The following is a 19,753-nucleotide window of genomic DNA, read 5'->3' as shown; positions in this document are numbered from 1 at the left end:
CAGTTGATGACATTTCTCCAGAGAGCAGCTTTTAGGTTGAAATAAGATGGTTTGACATTACAAACTATTTATTGAAATGTGTATATATATATATATATATATATATATATATAAAAATGTTTGTGGTTGACTTTTGTGTCCAGATAAACAGCGTAATAATACATATGAGGACCTTAAAGGTGCATTCAGTAGTTAGCTAGCGTTAGCATTGCTGTTTTTTGTTTACTTTACTAAGTACCAAAGCCACATGGTGCCAAATGCTTTTTCGCATCATCAAATCTTTCTACTTGTGTATGCCATACCGATGTTTGTGGTGTTTTTTTTTCTTTTCTTTTGTCTTTTTTCAGTTGTACATGGACAGATTCTCCTGCTATCTTCACTGGTAATGCGCAATGAGTTTCATTGTCTAATTTTGTTTTTCACATCACCAGACTACACTTCGCTACTAGCGTATCTACAGGATTGATGAGAATTTACTTTTTAGGGTCCAATAATAAAGTTAGCAAGGGATGCATTAGCAATTAGCATCAACATTTTTGAGGGAAAATTTACTATTGTCAATAGCAAATACATGCAGATTTGCAAATTTACGAATGATGTGAAATGAGCGAAGCAATCGCGGTGAACACGATTTGTCTCAATCGTGTTTTCCGCTTAAGTTGAAAAATTTAAATTTTCAACTCAAGTGGGAAATTTTCAAGTAATGGTATGTGCAGACCAAAAGTGAGCATGAGTATTATTCGCATGAGTAGATTACATACAAAGTCAATGCAAAGACAACAATAGAAGCAGATTCTCTCAGGCGGTGCGATTGCCACGAACCGTGCAATATATGCCTCAATAGCGTCTTCCGTGCAAGTTGAAAAATTTCAACCGGAAAGCTAAATTTGCGTTGTCGCGCAAGTCAATCAGCGGTTAATAATCCAGTCTGACACATCCAGTTGTATCAGAAAGAGCATTTTGCAATGATTTTATTCGCATTAATGACACGTAAAACATAAAACATACTGTGTGTAATCTAGAGGGAGTAACACGATGCAAATATTTGAGTCGCTTTTGGTATGCACACACCATTCCACTAAAATTGGCAGATTTTTTTGTAAATGTCTCGCACTTTTAGGTGAAATATTTCCCAAATTTTGCAAACCTTCTTTGCCCACAAATTTACACTTATGTTTTGTTTATGTGATCACGTTTTTTTTTTATGAGCACGAAAAAACCACCGAATGCACCTTTAAACAAAACTGTACACATTGTGGGTATTTGTTTGTGACTAAACACAAAAGAGAAATGGAATATTTGTGGAGTATAATGGATGTCTGAATCACTAAAGGGCAATATCACATGAGCATGACCCAAACGTTTGGTCCTGAGTTCATAAATTAAACATGTGCATTTGAAAAGACTGCATTAGAGCTTATGAGCTTTATACAACGACCTTAACGAATACTGCATCCTGACAGCAAACTGTTGGGAAGCACAACACAATGAAGTTCAGAGTTTCAGAGGTGACCATCAGAGAAGATCAGAGCCACGGTTACTGAATACATCACATTTAGCGCTCATATGGATGTAAAAGAAGGGAATCAGTCTCATGTGTTTTACATACAGTAAGTTCACATTTCTGACAGGCAATGCCAAGAACAGTCTCCTGGGAAAAAGTGTTCACAAGCACTTTATTTCCCAATGCCAAACTCTCAATTCGGGTCTCCTCTGTTGAAGAAGGGGTGGATTGAGCAAGACATGCTGAAAGCTGTTTGGGGTCAGTCCCTAAGGAACAGCGATATCCCACAAGTCCCAGTGGAAGCTCAGAGTCTGTTTAAGGCAATAGTGTGGGGCCTCTAGATTGGCAGCACAGGGGACAGCTTTGCACCCTAAAAAAAACACAATACATAAGCTATGAATTCCCCAACCAAACAGCTTTGATAATCTGTAGACAAATGCAGCAAACCTCTTACCATGTACTCTATATGGGCTTTCTGCAGACCACCTGCTGGAGGTGTAACTCGCTCTCTGCTGCAACAATCGGCAGCTTGTTAGTCAGGTGGTAGTTGATCAGGTGGCTGATGCTCTCAAAAAGCATGTCTTTAGTCCGAACCTAATCAAAAATGAATTAAGAAATGAAGGCCATATAAGGAAAATATAGACTGATGTGGTTTAAGGGTGTTTTCATAATTGGTTTGCCGGTGTAAAATTTTATTATTGTTCATAATAATAATAAAAATCATTTTAGAATTGTATCCCTTTTTTGTTAAGTTTTTAGTTTTTTTAGCCAACTAACATTTATAATAATAATAATTATTATTATTATGAAAAGTATTATTATTATAATCTCCGTTTTTATTTTATTACTGACATTTTAATAATAATTCCTATTTTAAATTTTTAGCATATTTATCTGTACATTTATGTAGTTATTTTCTTCAGTTTTTTTAAATAACATTATTATATATTATAATATACAACGCATTACAATTTATAGTATTGTATTCTCATTTCAATATTTTTTTCTTATTTGTTTAGTTTTTAATTATTTTTGTAGAATTATTAAATTTTAATATACTTATCAAAATACTTTTATATTGTGTCCTGTGAATCATTTTATTTATGAACATTTCTATACAAATAAAAATATTTATTTTTAAATATATAATAATAATAACATAATTTTAGAATTTTTTTATCTGTTTTATTTCACTTATTTATTTATTTTTTTATTTTGTGTATTTTTTCAAAAAAATGTATGCTATATAAATATAATCTTTAATTATTATTGTTGTTGTTATCATCTACCGAACTATGACAATCAAGCAAATCAGTAATAGACATTATTAATAGACAACTTGTCAGGCAAATAAGGCCTGGATTGCTTTCATATGAATAGTGAAATATACTTTGATTCCACATACCTGTACAACATACCCCAATCCTCCTTTTCAAGAGAACTTGGGGGTTTCATTGATTACTTTATGAATTCTTAGAAACCTAATTCTTACATAAAACTGGATCCTTATCAAAATCTACAATATAAAAACTGAGCTGGAAGCGCCACTCACCACTCCTTCAGGATCCACCAACAGCAGATGTTTGGGGAGCCCACACTGCATCCCAGTCAGCACATACTGGCCCGGGTTAGTAGCGCTGTCCCGCACCAGGAAATCTCCATCTCGGCCCAGCAGATTCTCTGCGTCCCTGCGGCTCATGCGGCCATGGTACCACATCTCCCGCCGCAGCTGGTCCTCCGTGGGGGCGACGGGGGCCCGGCGCCGCGGTGGACTGGGCCACTTGTCCTCCAATATACAAACTCCTCCAGCCTCGTGTAGACGCAGGGCGTCCTCAAATGGCCCTGTTGGGTTGGAAACAGTATGAATGGTAGTTAACGTATTCATCAAACCTATATAATCATAAGACAGTCATCTGTAATCGACAGGGTGCGATTTGCCGGGGGGGACGCGTGGGATTTCCCCCTTTCTGGTCAACGTATCCCCGCCTCTGCTTAATTAATTTTATCCCCGGTGGAGATAAATCTATCCCCCCTTCAAAGTGATCAGTGCTACTACACTAGTGGTGAGACGGATCACAAAACTTATCATGGATCTGTGGTTTGATTAAAGTCAATTTTATTTTAAAATGCGCTACTTTGGCTGGCTCTGCCTCTCTAGCCCCTTTCACACTGCTTGTCCGACCTGGCATGTTGCTGGAACATTGCCGGAACATTGCCAGGTCGCCTTCTGTGTGAAAGCAACCACGTCCCGGGATTGATTCCAGCATTGAACCCCGGGTCGGGGACCTAGTAACATTGCCGTGTTCGACCCGGGACGAGCGCTGTGTGAACAAAAGCCAGATCTAATGCCGTGTCGAAGTGTAATTATACGAGTCGCATTATAATATTAATTCCTTTGTCTGACAACAGAAACATTAAAATATAGTAATAAAAACAGTTTTATTGATAACTAAATTATATGGCTAAATTAAATTGCAGTATGTGAGCATAGGGAGGCAGTACAATACGACGCACTTACGTCATAAATATGCTAATTAGCGCATGACGTCATCTAATTTATGTTCTCATTATTTATTTTTATGAATTAAAATGTTTCAAAACAATCCCCCCCTCTGTTTTTTTCACAAATCGCACTCTGGTAATGGACTCACTCACTCATATCAAAAATGTCTTTCTTTGGACTCTCAGATCTGCGTCCTCCTCGGGCATCCACTGAGGCCTCCATGTTGTCCAGATTCTGGGTGTTTACATACAGATGCTCCTCGTAATCGCGGCTACCTATAGGATGACCGTCTGCTCGGAGGTAACCATCGGAAGTCAAAGCTACAGAAATGGTGAAAGGAAAATAAACAGGTTACTACAGTAGACACTTAGAAATAAACGTTTTTAATTGGCATTGATGGTTCCATGTAGAACTTTTAACACCCATAGAACATTTCGGATGAAAAAAGGTTCTGAAAAAGTTCTTTAGAATACACATCCATTTTTTGTGGAACCTAAATGGTTCTTCTAAGGCCCTTCAGGAACAGGTTTGAAGACCCCTGTTGTCCACTATGGCATTGTTGCAAAAACCCCATTTAGGAAGCTTTATTTAAAGAGTGTAAATAACTAAGCAATTAGAAGGGAACATTTGGAATATCAAAGCCAGTAAAAGGCTCAGAAATCTCTTCAAAGTTGTAAAATGTCACAAGAGTAACGTTAGGCTGCTAAATAACCACCAGGCGTCTCACTTGAGCTGCTGTTGTTCTCCGTGTCCCAGTGCGCTTCATAGCATAACTGGGCGGCAGAGAGGCTGTCTGCATCTCTTCTGGCTGGTGACCCCGTCTGAAAAAATAAGCACAGGTCTGAGATCAGTTTCCAGAACTGGCTTTGATCCAGGCATGAGTAGATAGATAGATAGATAGATAGATAGATAGATAGATAGATAGATAGATAGATAGATAGATAGATAGATAGATAGATAGATAGATAGATAGATAGATAGATAGATATTGATTTTTTTTTTGCAGTGCAGAAGGTACTTCATTCAAATGGCATATGAGCTTTCAGATTGTATTACAGAATGTGCTGTATACATAAACAGCTATTTGCCTGAAGCCATTAGCGTTATGCTAACTAACACCGCTCACAGAAATGGTTGTTTCTTTATTAAGACCAACCTTAGCGAATTGTCTCCGCAAACCACAAACTTCATAAAAGACAGCGATAAAAATCCACACACATCTCTAATGAAGTTTACCTGAGCGGTTTTGCTCTGTGGTTGCGTATGGACGTGTCCCAGTAGGCCCGCAGGAGGCCTGAGTCTAGAGTCCACCACTCCCCCCACAGGTGGCTCCTTTCCTGGGATGCTGTTGTAGTAATCATGCTCGGAAGTTTCCTCGTCATCACCCCAAGCTGACTCTTCTGTTCGTATGGTCCTAACCATCAAATAAAGCTATTCAGCGTCTTAGAGATCAGTGAAAGTAAGTGTAGATTTAATATAAATATATAAATCCTTTTTTTATCCAGCAGTGTGTACTTAAAGATTTTACCTAATATTTGTTTTTGCTTTATGTTTAATGATTATAAAGCTGGGTTTCAAATCTACCGTTGTTCTGAGTGAGCAAAATCCAGTCACCTTAATAGCAATTGGGAATTTCATGCGAGGGTGAACAATTTCCCCTACAGGTTCAATTCGGTCATGCAAACTCACCAAATTAACCAACAACAACAACAACAAAAGAAAAGTGGCTTTTGTGTGTGAGATGTGCTTTAAACATCATTTTTTACAATTGGAAATGGACCTCTTTTGCAGCTTATGAGTTCGATATTGTTAGCTTAGCAACATGCTAACAGCACACACACACACAGCTGTTGCCTTAGTATAGCGGTTCACATAAGTCGAATCACTTCTGTTTTGGTTAGGATGCTGCCAGTATAGGGAAGTAGACTACAAGGCAGCCCACTATGTTTTCGAAGACTGTTTATATTAAAGTCAAGAAAGCACATGTTACAATGATGATTTGAAACGGAACGAAATAAAAGAAATGATCCATTAATGATGTGACACTGAGCAGTCGTGTGGTTTCTGAGAGCTCCTTAAATGAATTTAGCTTTGAATAACGGCCTTGAATCAAAACAGGATGGCTGTGTGAAACACAAGCCGTGTGTATCCTGTTTCAACCTTGCGAAAACTGCTCAGCACTGAAGCTCAGTATTAACTGCAGGTGAAACAAATGACCGTCATTTTCATGTTGTGATGCATTCAAAAGCCCAAACAGACAATATGGTTTATGCAAAATTATGTGAATCTCACCTATCCATGGTGGGAATTGCTTTGGGCGGGCTGTGTAGGTACTGTTTGAACTGCAGTTCGAAAGCCTGGCCGATGGTACTGATCACATTCTGAGCGAGACCGTCACAGCACTCCAGTATGTGACACGCTAGAGGGACGAGAAAAAGATGTGTCAGAAATCTATAGCCAAAATAGCATGTGACAAACAAGTAAAACAGAAAATCAAAGGGAAATAGAATACCTCTTTGATTGACAGGGTCTTTGGCCACATAAGCGACATAATCAGGTGTATCCTGCAGCACAAGATGAAATCAGAGAAAGAATCAAGAGAAAGAATCAGGTGGCATTTGTTAGTGGAGAGAGAGATGGTAAGAGTGGAAAGAAGAGGCATTAAATGTGCAGAAGAGGTCTCACCGAGTCTCCACCAGAGGCGAAAGATATGGACTGCATGGGGTGATGGGCAATCACCTACATGAAGAGGTGAGAGGGAGATGATGCGATGTCTTCAAATCAATATTCAGCACAAATAAATAAATAAATAAATATCTGTCAAGGAACTACAAGAGTTTTGAAGCTACTTTTTAAACAAATAACTATTTACTACAAATAACTTCTTAATTAGACTTCCAACAAACATATGACTTGGAAAATTAGAAACATCCTCATTTAAAGGGTTAGTTCACCTAAAAATTTTAATTCTGTCATGAATTACTCACCCTCATGTCGTTCCAAACCTCAAAGACCATCGTTCATCTTCGAAACACAAATTAAGTTATTTTTGATGAAATCTGAGAGCTGAGAGTTTGCAAGGCAACTGAAAAGTTTTATGGTCCAGAAAAGTAGTAAGGAGATTAAAATAGTCCATGTGACATCAGTGGTTCAACTTTAAATTTATGAAGCTACAAGAATATTTTTGTGCACAAAGAAAACAAAAATAGTCACTTTATTCAATATTTTTTTCTCTTCCGAGTTAGTCTTGGCCGCTATTCACGAAAAAAGCTTTCATCAATTTCATCAAAAATATATTTCTTTGTGTTCTGAAGATGAACGAAGGTCCTTCGTGTTTTGAACAATGTGAGGGCGAGTAATTAATGACAGAATATTCATTTTTGGGAGATCTAATCATTTAAGCAGCTAAGTCAAAACATTGAACTATTTACTACAGTGCTGCAGAGGAACTTCTAAAATGAATCAAACTTTCCAAAGCTAAACAAGTGAGAAAAGTTGTTTGTTCTGATAGGATTTGAAGGGATATCGAGGATGAGAGGAGGCCGACCTGTCGTGTGGTTGGGACGAGGAGACTCAAGCCATCAATAGAGATGTTGACGCCGATGGTCATTCCAGCAAAACGTAGATTACTCTTCCCCATAACAGACTGGAGGGATTTATTGGTGGTCTAAAAAGGGCAGCAAAACAAACATTTGGATGTCACTACATTTTCTTAGATTTAAGCTTAATAATAAAAAATGCTACAGTTTTCTCTCTTACTTTCTTCTTCCAGGCAGCTTTTCCTCCAGGTACAGTTTCACACAACCTGTTGATGGCCTCCCTGTGTTCACACACACACACACACACACACACACACTTACAACCCGAATTCCGGAAAAGTTGGGACGTTTTTTAAATTTTAATAAAATGAAAACTAAAGGAATTTCAAATCACATGAGCCAATATTTTATTCACAATAGAACATAGATAACGTAGCAAATGTTTAAACTGAGAAATTTTACACTTTTATCCACTTAATTAGCTCATTTGAAATTTAATGCCTGCTACAGGTCTCAAAAAAGTTGGCACGGGGGCAACAAATGGCTAAAAAAGCAAGCAGTTTTGAAAAGATTCAGCTGGGAGAACATCTAGTGATTAATTATTAAGTTAATTGATATCAGGTCTGTAACATGATTAGCTATAAAAGCTTTGTCTTAGAGAAGCAGAGTCTCTCAGAAGTAAAGATGGGCAGAGGCTCTCCAATCTGTGAAAGACTGCGTAAAAAAATTGTGGAAAACTTTAAAAACAATGTTCCTCAACGTCAAATTGCAAAGGCTTTGCAAATCTCATCATCTACAGTGCATAACATCATCAAAAGATTCAGAGAGGGACAAGGCCGGAGACCTTTATTGGATGCCCGTGGTCTTCGGGCTCTCAGACGACACTGCATCACTCATCGGCATGATTGTGTCAATGACATTACTAAATGGGCCCAGGAATACTTTCAGAAACCACTGTCGGTAAACACAATCCGCCGTGCCATCAGCAGATGCCAACTAAACTCTATCATGCAAAAAAGAAGCCATATGTGAACATGGTCCAGAAGCGCCGTCGTGTCCTGTGGGCCAAGGCTCATTTAAAATGGACTATTTCAAAGTGGAATAGTGTTTTATGGTCAGACGAGTCCAAATTTGACATTCTTGTTGGAAATCACGGACGCCGTGTCCTCCGGGCTAAAGAGGAGGGAGACCTTCCAGCATGTTATCAGCGTTCAGTTCAAAAGCCAGCATCTCTGATGGTATGGGGGTGCATAAGTGCATACGGTATGGGCAGCTTGCATGTTTTGGAAGGCTCTGTGAATGCTGAAAGGTATATAAAGGTTTTAGAGCAACATATGCTTCCCTCCAAACAACGTCTATTTCAGGGAAGGCCTTGTTTATTTCAGCAGGACAATGCAAAACCACATACTGCAGCTATAACAACAGCATGGCTTCGTCGTAGAAGAGTCCGGGTGCTAACCTTGCCTGCCTGCAGTCCAGATCTTTCACCTATAGAGAACATTTGGCGCATCATTAAACGAAAAATACGTCAAAGACGACCACGAACTCTTCAGCAGCTGGAAATCTATATAAGGCAAGAATGGGACCAAATTCCAACAGCAAAACTCCAGCAACTCATAGCCTCAATGCCCAGACGTCTTCAAACTGTTTTGAAAAGAAAAGGAGATGCTACACCATGGTAAACATGCCCCGTCCCAACTATTTTGAGACCTGTAGCAGAAATCAAAATTGAAATGAGCTCATTTTGTGCATAAAATTGTAAACTTTCTCAGTTTAAACATTTGCTATGTTATCTATGTTCTATTGTGAATAAAATATTGGCTCATGTGATTTGAAAGTCTTTTAGTTTTCATTTTATTCAAATTTAAAAAACGTCCCAACTTTTCCGGAATTCGGGTTGTACAAAAAACCCATAACAAACAATTTCCCATGTGTTTCAGTGCAACTACAGTGTGAAAATAAATGAGGAATGAGTCTGAGCCTAAGCATAATGCTTATTCAGACCAGGTCATCAAACAGGGGACCATCAGTATATTGTCAATGGATAAAATAATAAACAGGGCAAAGCAAAACTATAAAATCATAGGACACAATTTCAAAAAGGTAAAGCAAAAGGAAACTAATTTAAAAAAAGCAGAAAACTAACCAAAGGACATAACATACATAGATACATCAATAAATACTGTGTCAAAAACAAAACAAAGCAAACAAACCAAATCAAAGCAAATCAAAAGAAAACCAAATCAAAGTAAAATAAAATAAAACAAATAAAAACAATGTAAGAAGCAAGCCAAAACTAAAGAAAGCAAAAACAGGCCAAAGAACAAAACATACACCCATAAATAAAGAAATAAATACGCATAAACAAAACAAAAAAACAAACCGAAAGACAAAACATACATAAATAAATGTGGTTTTATAAACAAAACAAATCTCAGAATAAATGAAACCAAATCAAAGCAAAAGAAAACAAATCAAATAATCAAACAAACAAAATGAAAACAAAAACCCAAAGAAAAAACACACATACATAAAAAAACAAATACCGTCCCACAAACAAAACCAAAGCAAAGCAAAATAAAACAAATCAAAGCAAAGCAAAGCAGAACAAAATTCATAAACAAAACATAATCAAATAAAATATGAACAAAAACACTAATCGAATCAAAAATAGAAACATCTATGATTGTTGAAATCGTTGAAAAACCCTAAACTTAGAGATTACTGATGGATGCCTTAACACAACTAATTAAAACAAAAAGTGTCATTTATGAAACCATATCGATGGCAGCAGAGCGTTTGGCACAGGGGCACATGGGTTATGAGGTCAACAGTAGACTGAGTGACTTTGAAACACCAGTGTGCTATCAAATAACCCATTAATATTTAAAAAGTGCCAACTGTCCCAGCAAAGGACTTTCCAATAAATGCTGTGCTCTTTATGATGTTATTGGGATCATTTGCATTTTGGTTTTTCTGTTGCAAGTTTATGCATCTGTGTATGTTTTGCCTTTTGGATATTATTAAAAATTGTTCATTGGCCACACTACATGACAATGACAACACTCCACACTCCCTCTTTCCCCGGAGTGCTGCAAATCAGCTGATTTACAAGCCATTCGTTTCTGCTGCAAAATAGTTTCAAGCTAAATATGCAGCCTGTTCCAAGCATTCCCATTACAGCCATTATAATGTCATAACAGACTGCCGCTCTCTACTCAAAACAATCACTCTTCTCCAGTCCTCTGTGTTTATCAACTCTAACTCCACCCCGTGCAATCTGCATCATCTTAGGCCCCAATAGGCCTCCTCAGTCATTAGTGAGAGTCGTTAATAATACATGGCTGTATCACTCCGTCTCCATCTCGCCTGTGCTATCTGCACTTTAAGTTCATTGTGGGCCACAGGGTTCGGGTTACTGCTGATTGATGAGCAAGGGCAGGGAGAGGGACTCGGGAATCTGGAGCTCCGCCCCACCACCCCTACAAGAATGCACATGCTTCTACACATATAAATAAATATACACATAAGAACTAATGCTAGCAAGCTGACATATGAATGTAGACGTACATTTATGCAAACACGATTTGGTGCCAAAAAAGAGCTGCAAAGTGATAATCTGTTGTTTCTGTGGAAAGCATATCACTCAGATAAAAACAGCATAATGTCACAATTAACTCTCATACCATCATCCGTCATTACATAAACAGAAAACATACCAAATCATTCTCCAAAACAAAACAAAACAAAACAAAACAAAACAAAACAAAACAAAACAAAACAAAACAAAACAAAACAAAAAAACAAATTACAAATATGGAAGCTGAGATATTTGTGATTAAAAACAAATAAAAAATGCTAAAATAAACAAAACAAATAAAATAAAATAATAAAACAAAAGCAAATAAAATTACATTGTGAGATATACAACTTAGAAAATTTTAAGATAAACAAAAAAAATGAACACATAAAACCACATAAAACATCATTATAGAGGGTATAAACTGAAATAATAATGAAAATAATAAAATAATGAATAAAATTATTTTAATTAAAATAAAATAAATATCAAGGAAACTGATTCAGCTCAGCAAAGCAACAACAACAACAAAAACAGGTGAATGTGTAATAAAAAAAATTCAATTATGAGTTAAAATTTTGAAAGTTCTAAAATTAAAAGTTAGAAAATTCTAATATAAACAAAAAGAAAATAATAAACATGAAAAAAACAGACCAAAAAAAATCATTATCTGAAAGAGTATTATCTGAAAATGAAATAAAAATAATAAATAAAAAATAAAACAAAATTCAAGGAAATTGATTCAGTTCATCAAAGCAAACAATTTTAACTGAACAAAACAAAAAAGGAAGGTGTGTAATAAAATCTAAATCTAAAAAAAAAAAAAACAATCGATCAAGGTTTAGACTTCAGAGCAATACAAAAAAAAAACACTTTACCTTGTGACCTGTGTCCTAGTGTTGAAGTCCAAAGATCTCATTGATTTCAGAACCTCAATGCAGCCCATGTACTGCAAAAACAAAAACAAAGGAGAACACAAAATGACACACATTACTTTCATTATACATAATTACTTTCAATTTCCCAAAGGTCATCGTTGCTTCATGGAAACATGTATCTAATTCCTGTTGGCAAGATCCAAAGTCCATGATTTAGTCGCTGAAAACAAAAGCAACAATTGTTTCTCTTTCGCTCACAAACACAAGGATGGTTTAAGCCAGGGGCGTCATTCACTCATTATTTTTGAGGGGGCACGAGTTGGTGGGGTGGGGGGTGTCATGTGACACACAGCAGCCACAACAGCATTTATGATTTATTTATTTTTTCCTTTTTATTCGAAACATTCTCAAACGTATTAGCTGAAAAATCATGAAATATCTTGGTTCTCAACTTCATATATTGTGTTGATCCATAGTGGCCGATGGTCAAAGTAACATAATGATGAAATCTATTAACTATGCATAAAAAACATGACTGTTTACTTAACTAACAGATATGGGTGTCATGCCATAACATATTTTCAATATGACTGAGTTTATATTTAATGTGAATTTAACATTGAAAGTTAACGTGAGTAAAATCCCTGCAAGTTAGGCTACTTATCAATCATAACACTTTTGTTGTACAGAAAGAGATCAAAGGACATTTTCACTGACAGTCTAGTTTGAGCGCTCTCAAAAACCCCCATTCAAATCACTGAAGCTGTTTTACACTATGAAGTTATTATCTTACAGATATACAGGCACATAATTACAGATAAATACTAAACGTATACTTTCAGCAAGACGGCTTGTTCTCAGTGGTTCTGAAAAAGACGGCATAATAGCTGTGCTGGGGAAGGTAATTACTGCGAAGTGTGAGGAGATTTACGGCAATAACCGCATCATGGCTGCTGGGGGTGGACCGGGCAAGAGGTATCACTGCAGTCTGGCCCTTCTGGGACGTGGAAAGTGATGAAGGTGCAGGGGAACATCAATTTGGCAGTTAGTCACTAATGCCTTCAAAAGGGTCGCAGGAACATCTTGCAAAGTGCCCACCCCCACAGACAATGCGACATATGTCTGAATAACGGTGTTTGTGGTTACGGATGCTTACAGAGGCTAATCCCAGATCATTTTTGTTGTTTTAGGCTTGGTAACGGATTTTGAAGGCCTACACCCACCTCAACCCAAAGCACAGATCACGTGGCCTATGGTTGAGTCAAAGTGGTTACACTAGTTATTTATAGTTTGGAGTAAATCACCAACTTAAAGGGAACTAACCCTTTAAAGAGACAATTTAGGAAACCATTTACTCAGCCTCATGACGCTCCAAACCTGTATGAGATTCTTTCTTCTGTGGAACACAAAAAATGACTTTTTTGAACAACACTGGAACCCATTGACTTCCAGTGTATGGTCACCGTTGCGTTTCATAGAAGAGAGAAAGTCATGCAGGTTTGGAACGACATGAAGGTGAGTAAATGAACTGCTGCGTGAACTACTGTATAACTTTAAGACACTAGCTCTTAATGTTTTAGTTCCTGAAATCAACTCTGTGTTTTATTCTTCAACAAATACTGTACAGGAGATCTTCGGGGGAGTCCCGAGAACCGATTATGACCTTGAAACAGTTCTTTTATGAATATAAATCAGTCCCTGTAACACTACATTCACATCTTCTCCTTTTGTCTTAAAGGGACAGTACACCCAAAAATAAAAAAATCCCTAATTTTCGGTCCCATACGTTAAAAAAACGAAAACCTCTCTTATTTCCACTCTGGAACACAAACACACACACAAATATATTTTCAAGAACTGCTTTTTTAATGAAAGTCAATGAGGTCAAAAAACAAACAAACACATAAATAAATAAATAAAACACTGAGACATGTCCAAAATGTCTTCTTTTGTGTTCTACAGACGAAAGAAAATCATACCAGTTTGAAAGGTGAAAAAAAAAATCATTTTTGGATGTACTGTACCTTTAAGCTTTAGTCAGTTGAGGGTGTTTTTTTTTTTTTACAGAGTATATCTTGACACCAGACCATTTCTTTCCAAAGCGAGCAATTGCAGACTTCTTAACTAGATTAGTCGGCAGCGGGAAGTGTTCAATCAGTGTGATTAGGCTTCTTCCTTTTAGTTTTACAGAAACCCTTCTGCTTCCTCTTCTTCTCAAAGGCCTCATTGTGGCTCTTATGCTGCATGATAAATTAACACTCTCCTCACAACAAAAAACACCATCATGAACTTGCACATGCACAGCTACAACAGCTACTGTACATTGAATTATGTTTCTCACTTGTTTTTTCATATATACATATATATATACACATATACACACACACAGACACACACACACACACACACACACACACACACACACACACACCTATTTCTAAGACAGGAAACGTTTTTGCTGGAGGAAATGCCCAGGGTGGTTTATGGTTCACATATATGTATAGGGGCTGCTTTTAAATGTCTGCTTCTTGTAGTCTTCTGTTCTTTCTCATAATGTTTGTCGTATAGGAATCATCTGATTTAGTCAAGTACTACTTATTCACAAATGTAAATTCGGATTGGGATTTGAAAACAACACTTTAAAATGCTTTTACGTATCAAGCCGCTAGCATTCACCACAATAGGCCGAAAAAATAGAAGAAAATGTAGGCCTGATCTAAAATCCTTTTATTTGAGGTGTACCATCATGCAACAGTGTTATTTGGCTAACAGCCCCCCCCCCCTTGCCTGTTTCCTCTGCAACACATGTGATACAAATGACTGTAATTAAATGTAATTGAATAAACGAATGAATGGTGCCTGTGTAATGCAATTAAGGAGCGTGCGCAGGCCCAGTCCGGGCTGCTGGAGAGAGGGCCGTGTTGTTACAACACACGGTGGGGTAGACGAGACTGCAGGGGAGGAGGGGTGAGAAAGTGGGTTGAAAGAGGATCGCTGTTATTGACGTCAAATAGTCTGCTAACGTTTGGAACCCTTGATTCGCCGAGATGCAGCCAATAGTTGAAGATATTGGCTTATATCCACAACTATCTACCAAACTGCAAGAGTAGCTGTCTTTGGTTAGCATTTTTTCACAATTTTATTACAGACTTTTCTACTTCAGCAAAACTAAACAAAGAATCAAATATATTAGGAATACGTTTTCAATGTTTTTATACTCAACATCAGCTTGAAATGGTTGCATTAAACATTCTGTCTTTATATAAGCATACTACGCTACCTTTAATTGAAATTTCATTATTATTTCTAAGAGAAAACACATGCAAATAAGAATCTGTATTGACCCCAAAAGGGAAAATTAAGGAATTGCACAAATGTCCATCTTGGGATCGAGTATAAATTTTATTAGCAGCCATCACTCATTTTCAGTCGTAAACAATGAGACCCTCCTCTGCCTCCCTTCAATTCTTGTTTAGTTGTTTACATCTGCAGTTTGTTTACTCACGCCTGCCTCCTGCTCTGATGCAGCCGCTGTACCACACAAAGCAATATATCTGGATTCAATTGTATATTCTTTTCCCCTGAAGCTACTGCACCCTGACATAACCAATACACTGAATAGAGCACCACTGTTCTCATATCCTAAGCAGCTTTGCCTGAACTCAGCTTCTGAGAGGACAAGATGTTGCAGTTGTTTGTAAGCTGAGTGTAGGGGGGACATATTGTTCTCGGCTACTTCAGAGCTGCATAAGATGGTGCAGTGAACGTAAATGAATGACTGTCGATAACACTACAGAGTTGCCTATTGACACCACTGCAGACCTGAAAAACAACACTAGGCGGCAAAGCATGGTGAGATTTCAAGATGATAAGCAGGGGACTCACCCTAACGATGTACGAAGCTCCCGTGCTGCTGATCTTTTTGTCTGGGTGCAACCACCCCTGTGAGGGCTTGTTGACGAAGCTGCCCTTCTGGGTGAAGTTATCTCCTAGCCACATTCCCTCTACCCTGGTCCTCCGGTTCATCCCGGTCCTGAAGTTCCCAGAGCCCCCTGGACTCCCCTCGGTGGCCCCTGCGCTGGACTCTCTCGGACTGGCCCTCTGTCTCCTGGCGGCCTGTAGGGAACATGGGCCCACACAAACAGGGTCACAGGAGTTGAACACAGCTGCAAGACTAGCCACAGGACCACTGGCAGCAGTCGCCCCCCCAGCAGGGGAACTATCGGTCGGAGGCGCCCTGCCGGAATCCTTGCTGGAATTGGAGCTGGAGCTGCTATTGGACGGGCTACGGCTGAGCAACGAATTGGAGAACTTCCACTGGGGCATCTTAGGAATGAGCATGCAGAAGGTGGTGGTGCTGTCCTGCTCGCCGTCCAGCCCGGGTGAGTCGGCCAGCACCTGGGCCGAAGGCAGGGGAAGGGCAGCGATCTCCAGGGGCGGCAGCTCCAAGCCAGGTGTGGATGAGGAGGCCACCGGCGTGGCCACCACCTTCCTGCTCATGGATAGGCTCTGCATCAGGTCGTCGGAGGAGGTCACAGAGTCGTTCCGGAAGCGTCCATACTTTGGCTTAAGTAGCATGCCCGGAGGAGCGGTCCAGAGAGGAGAGGACAGTGGGGGGGGGAGAGGGAGGGGAAGGAGGGGATGGCTAGGGAAAGGTACAAGGAAAGATGCAGTCGAAGCAAAGGAGAAATCCGCAAGGTTCTGAGTCTAGCCCTCCGTCCTCTCTGCCTCTCTCTGCTTTCTGACAGTTGCTCTGTCCCTTACTGAGTCTTGCTTAATCCCTCCCTCTCTTCTTCATTCCCTCTCTCTCTCCCTCTCTCTCTCTCTCTCTCTCTCTCTCAGCCCAGCTTCCCCCACTCTCTTGATGATGTCATAGTGTTATGGTCCGTCTATTAGCCCTGCCCAACCCAGCTGCGTTTAGGCAACATTAGCTAATGCACATCTGCCTGAGTACCTCCTCACAGCATCTTGCACTTATTCACCTACACACAATCTGATACATACAATGCCATTCAGTCCTACGGCTAGCTTTAGTAGCTAAAGGCAATGCATGTTATGTTTAGAATGCTGCAATACTTTCTCCCATGCCAGCAGGATGATAGTGTGGCGCTATTAAAACATTTAGCATTATTTTTAGCATCCCGACAAGTACATTTGTTCATTAACATTAAAATAAATAACTAAAGCCATCATAAAACATCATTTGAAATATCTTCTTTTTTCTTCCCCAGAAGAAAGAAGGATCTGAGAGTGAGTTCATGAAAATTTATTAACTCTCTTTTTAAAAACATGAAATGAGCTTATAGCTTAAGTTATTTATTGCCTTTCATGTTACAGACCAGGATATAAACTTGGGACTTTGCCAATGGATAGTTTTATTTAGGATTTATAGACATCAATGATTACTTCAAGCAGAAAATAAAGACCTACCGTATATCATCTCAGTAGCTGGATACACAGTCAGTGTACATTTATGAGTACTCAAGATGTCAACGCATAATTTACATCAGTTAACATAGATTAAATGAGCTTTTTAAATACCTCACAACAGTATTACTGGCTTCTTCATTCACAGAGAGTTCTTCATATTGCTGCAGTATGGATAATAAAACAATTGCTGAGACTCTCTCTGGTTTCTCTCTCACTGCCGAAGTCAAGAAAACATCCAAGTTGTCACATTTACAGGACTTGCGCAAGACGCTGTGCCTGTTTGACCAATAGTCTCTTACTTTTGCTCTGACGTCACTTTTTTTCGCAACTGCCCAAAAAGTAAACGCAAAGACTCCACAAGGCCGAATAAACAGGAAGCACTAAAATATTCTATATTCCGTTACCATTGCCTATGTGTACGGACTATTTTGGTGGAAACCTCAGTTTTGTGGTGTTGACAAAGACTCACGCTTGCTTCATGACTCACAAGTGCCTTTTTTCAAGTATTACATTTTCCTAATTCAACAGCTCTTTGGTGACCTCTCAGAGGTGTTGTGCAGAGATTTTGTTGTTGTTTTTCCATTTGTTACATACACTGCATGCCTAGCTGGGGTACTTTAGCTTCCAGAATGGGGTCACCATGAACATTTGCAATTAGTGAGAGTGTATGTACGGGGTCACGGTCTGGATCAATATCTCTGCTACGAACAAAGCCACAGAGGAGAACATAAAAGTGAATAGAATCAGGAAAAAGAGAAAACAAGATTACTTCACTGATTTACGGTCTGGTTCTCATCCGGGAGCCAAAAATGTTCAGTTCTGGAGCACTCTGACCCTTTCTTTATATTTCACCATTTTCCATAGGATGCAACTGTCTAATCTAATCTAATCTCAGATTTTAGATTAAGTAGATTAACGGAGTTAAACGTGAATTGTCACACTTCTCTAAAATCCACTATGCAGATGGGATCTTCAAAATGAGGCTCATCAAGGCATACAGTGAGATCTTAAAACTGCAAGATGCATATATATAACTTTTTAAATAAGTAGGATCATAAAACCTTTTCTTTATAACTGTAAAGAATCATTCTGACATAAGGCAGTTACATGAATTCCACCAGTGAAAATAAGTTAATTTATACATATTTAGCTGAAACTTTTGCATGTCCTCAAATTGTACATTGCCGCCTTAAGCATTCAGAGCACTAAAATTGACAACAACAAAAAAAAACTTTTTTTGAATGTATTTATATTGCATTTTATTAAAAAGAAATGTTTATAAATATACCTCTGTAAATTTAGCATAATAGGGTAAATGCATGAAAAAAGTGGGGTTTGTAAACTTACGAGTGCAATTCTACAGTAATATGGTACTAAACACATTTTATTGATTGTTTTTAATCAACAAAATGTTTTTTTTTAGTTCTTTTTTTTCATTGATTACAGCATAATCATTAAGCTAACTGCATAGATTAACATAAAATATAAAATGAAACGTTTCTATTTATTATAACGTTTGTTTGAGTTAACTAATAAATATACTGGAAAGCTGCATTTACTACATTATTTCGTGTCAAAGTGGAAAATACTACTTTTTAATCTGATAAAAATTATTCCTACTCAAACGGTCCTGTTTAAAAGTCACATACATAAATAGATCAATAGCATCCAACAGGTGACATTTACAGCAAGTTCATTATCTGCCGTGTAGTATAACATGACATTAAACATCAAATGTGGTCAACGTGGGGGAAGACGCTCTATTAATATTAGCTTTCCTAAAAAATACCACAAAATAAAAATACATTTTCTACATTTCACACATACCACATCCTCATATAAAACTTTCACACCAATGCATCGCAATATAACTATTAATGTTTACACTAAAAACAGACATGTGGAGATTAAAGATGAAAAAAAATAAATAGATAGAGATAGAGGAAAGCCGATCACAACTCACCAAATCTAGTGCTGTCTGCTGCAAGTTGCAATGTAAAAGCACATAAGAGTCAAGAGATGTGAAGTTTCAGCCCAAAGAGTGAGAGAAACCATTCTAACCACACCAGGACACACACACACACACACACACACCATGACATACACACACCTCCTACAATGACATGCCCAATCACGTTACCGGTTTTCTGGTCTAACGCATACAAATGTCAATATTTGCAAAGTTGCAAAATGCTTAAACACTGTATAAATTTAAGCGCGTTCAAACATGAAAATGATGATGCTAATGTTGGTGCTGCTAAGAGTTCCTAAAAGGTGGCATGAATTTCATTAGTATGCCATTTTGCCCGAGTATAAAAA

General features: G+C 38.1%; 1 protein-coding gene across 3 annotated transcripts; it reads right to left on the bottom strand.

Moving 5' to 3' along the window:
• Positions 1–1,563: 1,563 nt before the first annotated feature.
• shc2 (SHC (Src homology 2 domain containing) transforming protein 2) lies at positions 1,564–19,541 on the bottom strand. 3 transcript variants are annotated; one of them, XM_059569570.1, is made up of 14 exons: positions 19,398–19,541; positions 15,890–16,120; positions 12,005–12,075; positions 7,767–7,827; positions 7,555–7,674; positions 6,693–6,746; positions 6,520–6,571; positions 6,300–6,426; positions 5,244–5,421; positions 4,735–4,828; positions 4,160–4,327; positions 3,057–3,346; positions 1,959–2,098; positions 1,564–1,874 (listed from the first exon to the last, which is right to left on the bottom strand). In XM_059569570.1, the coding sequence occupies exons 2-13, from the start codon at positions 16,028–16,030 to the stop codon at positions 1,967–1,969; spliced, it is 1,488 nt and encodes a 495-aa protein (XP_059425553.1). In that variant the 5' UTR covers positions 16,031–16,120; positions 19,398–19,541; the 3' UTR covers positions 1,564–1,874; positions 1,959–1,966. The 3 variants fall into 3 exon arrangements, with proteins under 3 accessions (XP_059425553.1, XP_059425552.1, XP_059425551.1); XM_059569569.1 differs by lacking the exon at positions 19,398–19,541 and adding an exon at positions 17,546–18,416; XM_059569568.1 differs by lacking the exon at positions 19,398–19,541 and having other exon boundaries at positions 15,890–17,519.
• Positions 19,542–19,753: the final 212 nt, after the last annotated feature.

Source organism: Carassius carassius, chromosome 16 (assembly GCF_963082965.1).
Source record: "Carassius carassius chromosome 16, fCarCar2.1, whole genome shotgun sequence".
Lineage (NCBI taxonomy): Eukaryota > Metazoa > Chordata > Actinopteri > Cypriniformes > Cyprinidae > Carassius > Carassius carassius.
This window is presented reverse-complemented; position numbering and strand designations above follow the sequence as displayed.

Bases quoted from the DNA above. Each gene is read 5' to 3' on its own strand.
- shc2 (XM_059569568.1), bottom strand. From the start codon at position 16,582: ATGCTACTTAAGCCAAAGTATGGACGCTTCCGGAACGACTCTGTGACC. The intron at 4,328-4,734 runs GTGAGACGCCTG...CCATTTCTGTAG, and splicing joins GGAGAACAACAGCAGCTCAA to CTTTGACTTCCGATGGTTAC. The intron at 3,347-4,159 runs GTGAGTGAGTCC...CCAACCCAACAG, and splicing joins GAAAGACATTTTTGATATGA to GGCCATTTGAGGACGCCCTG.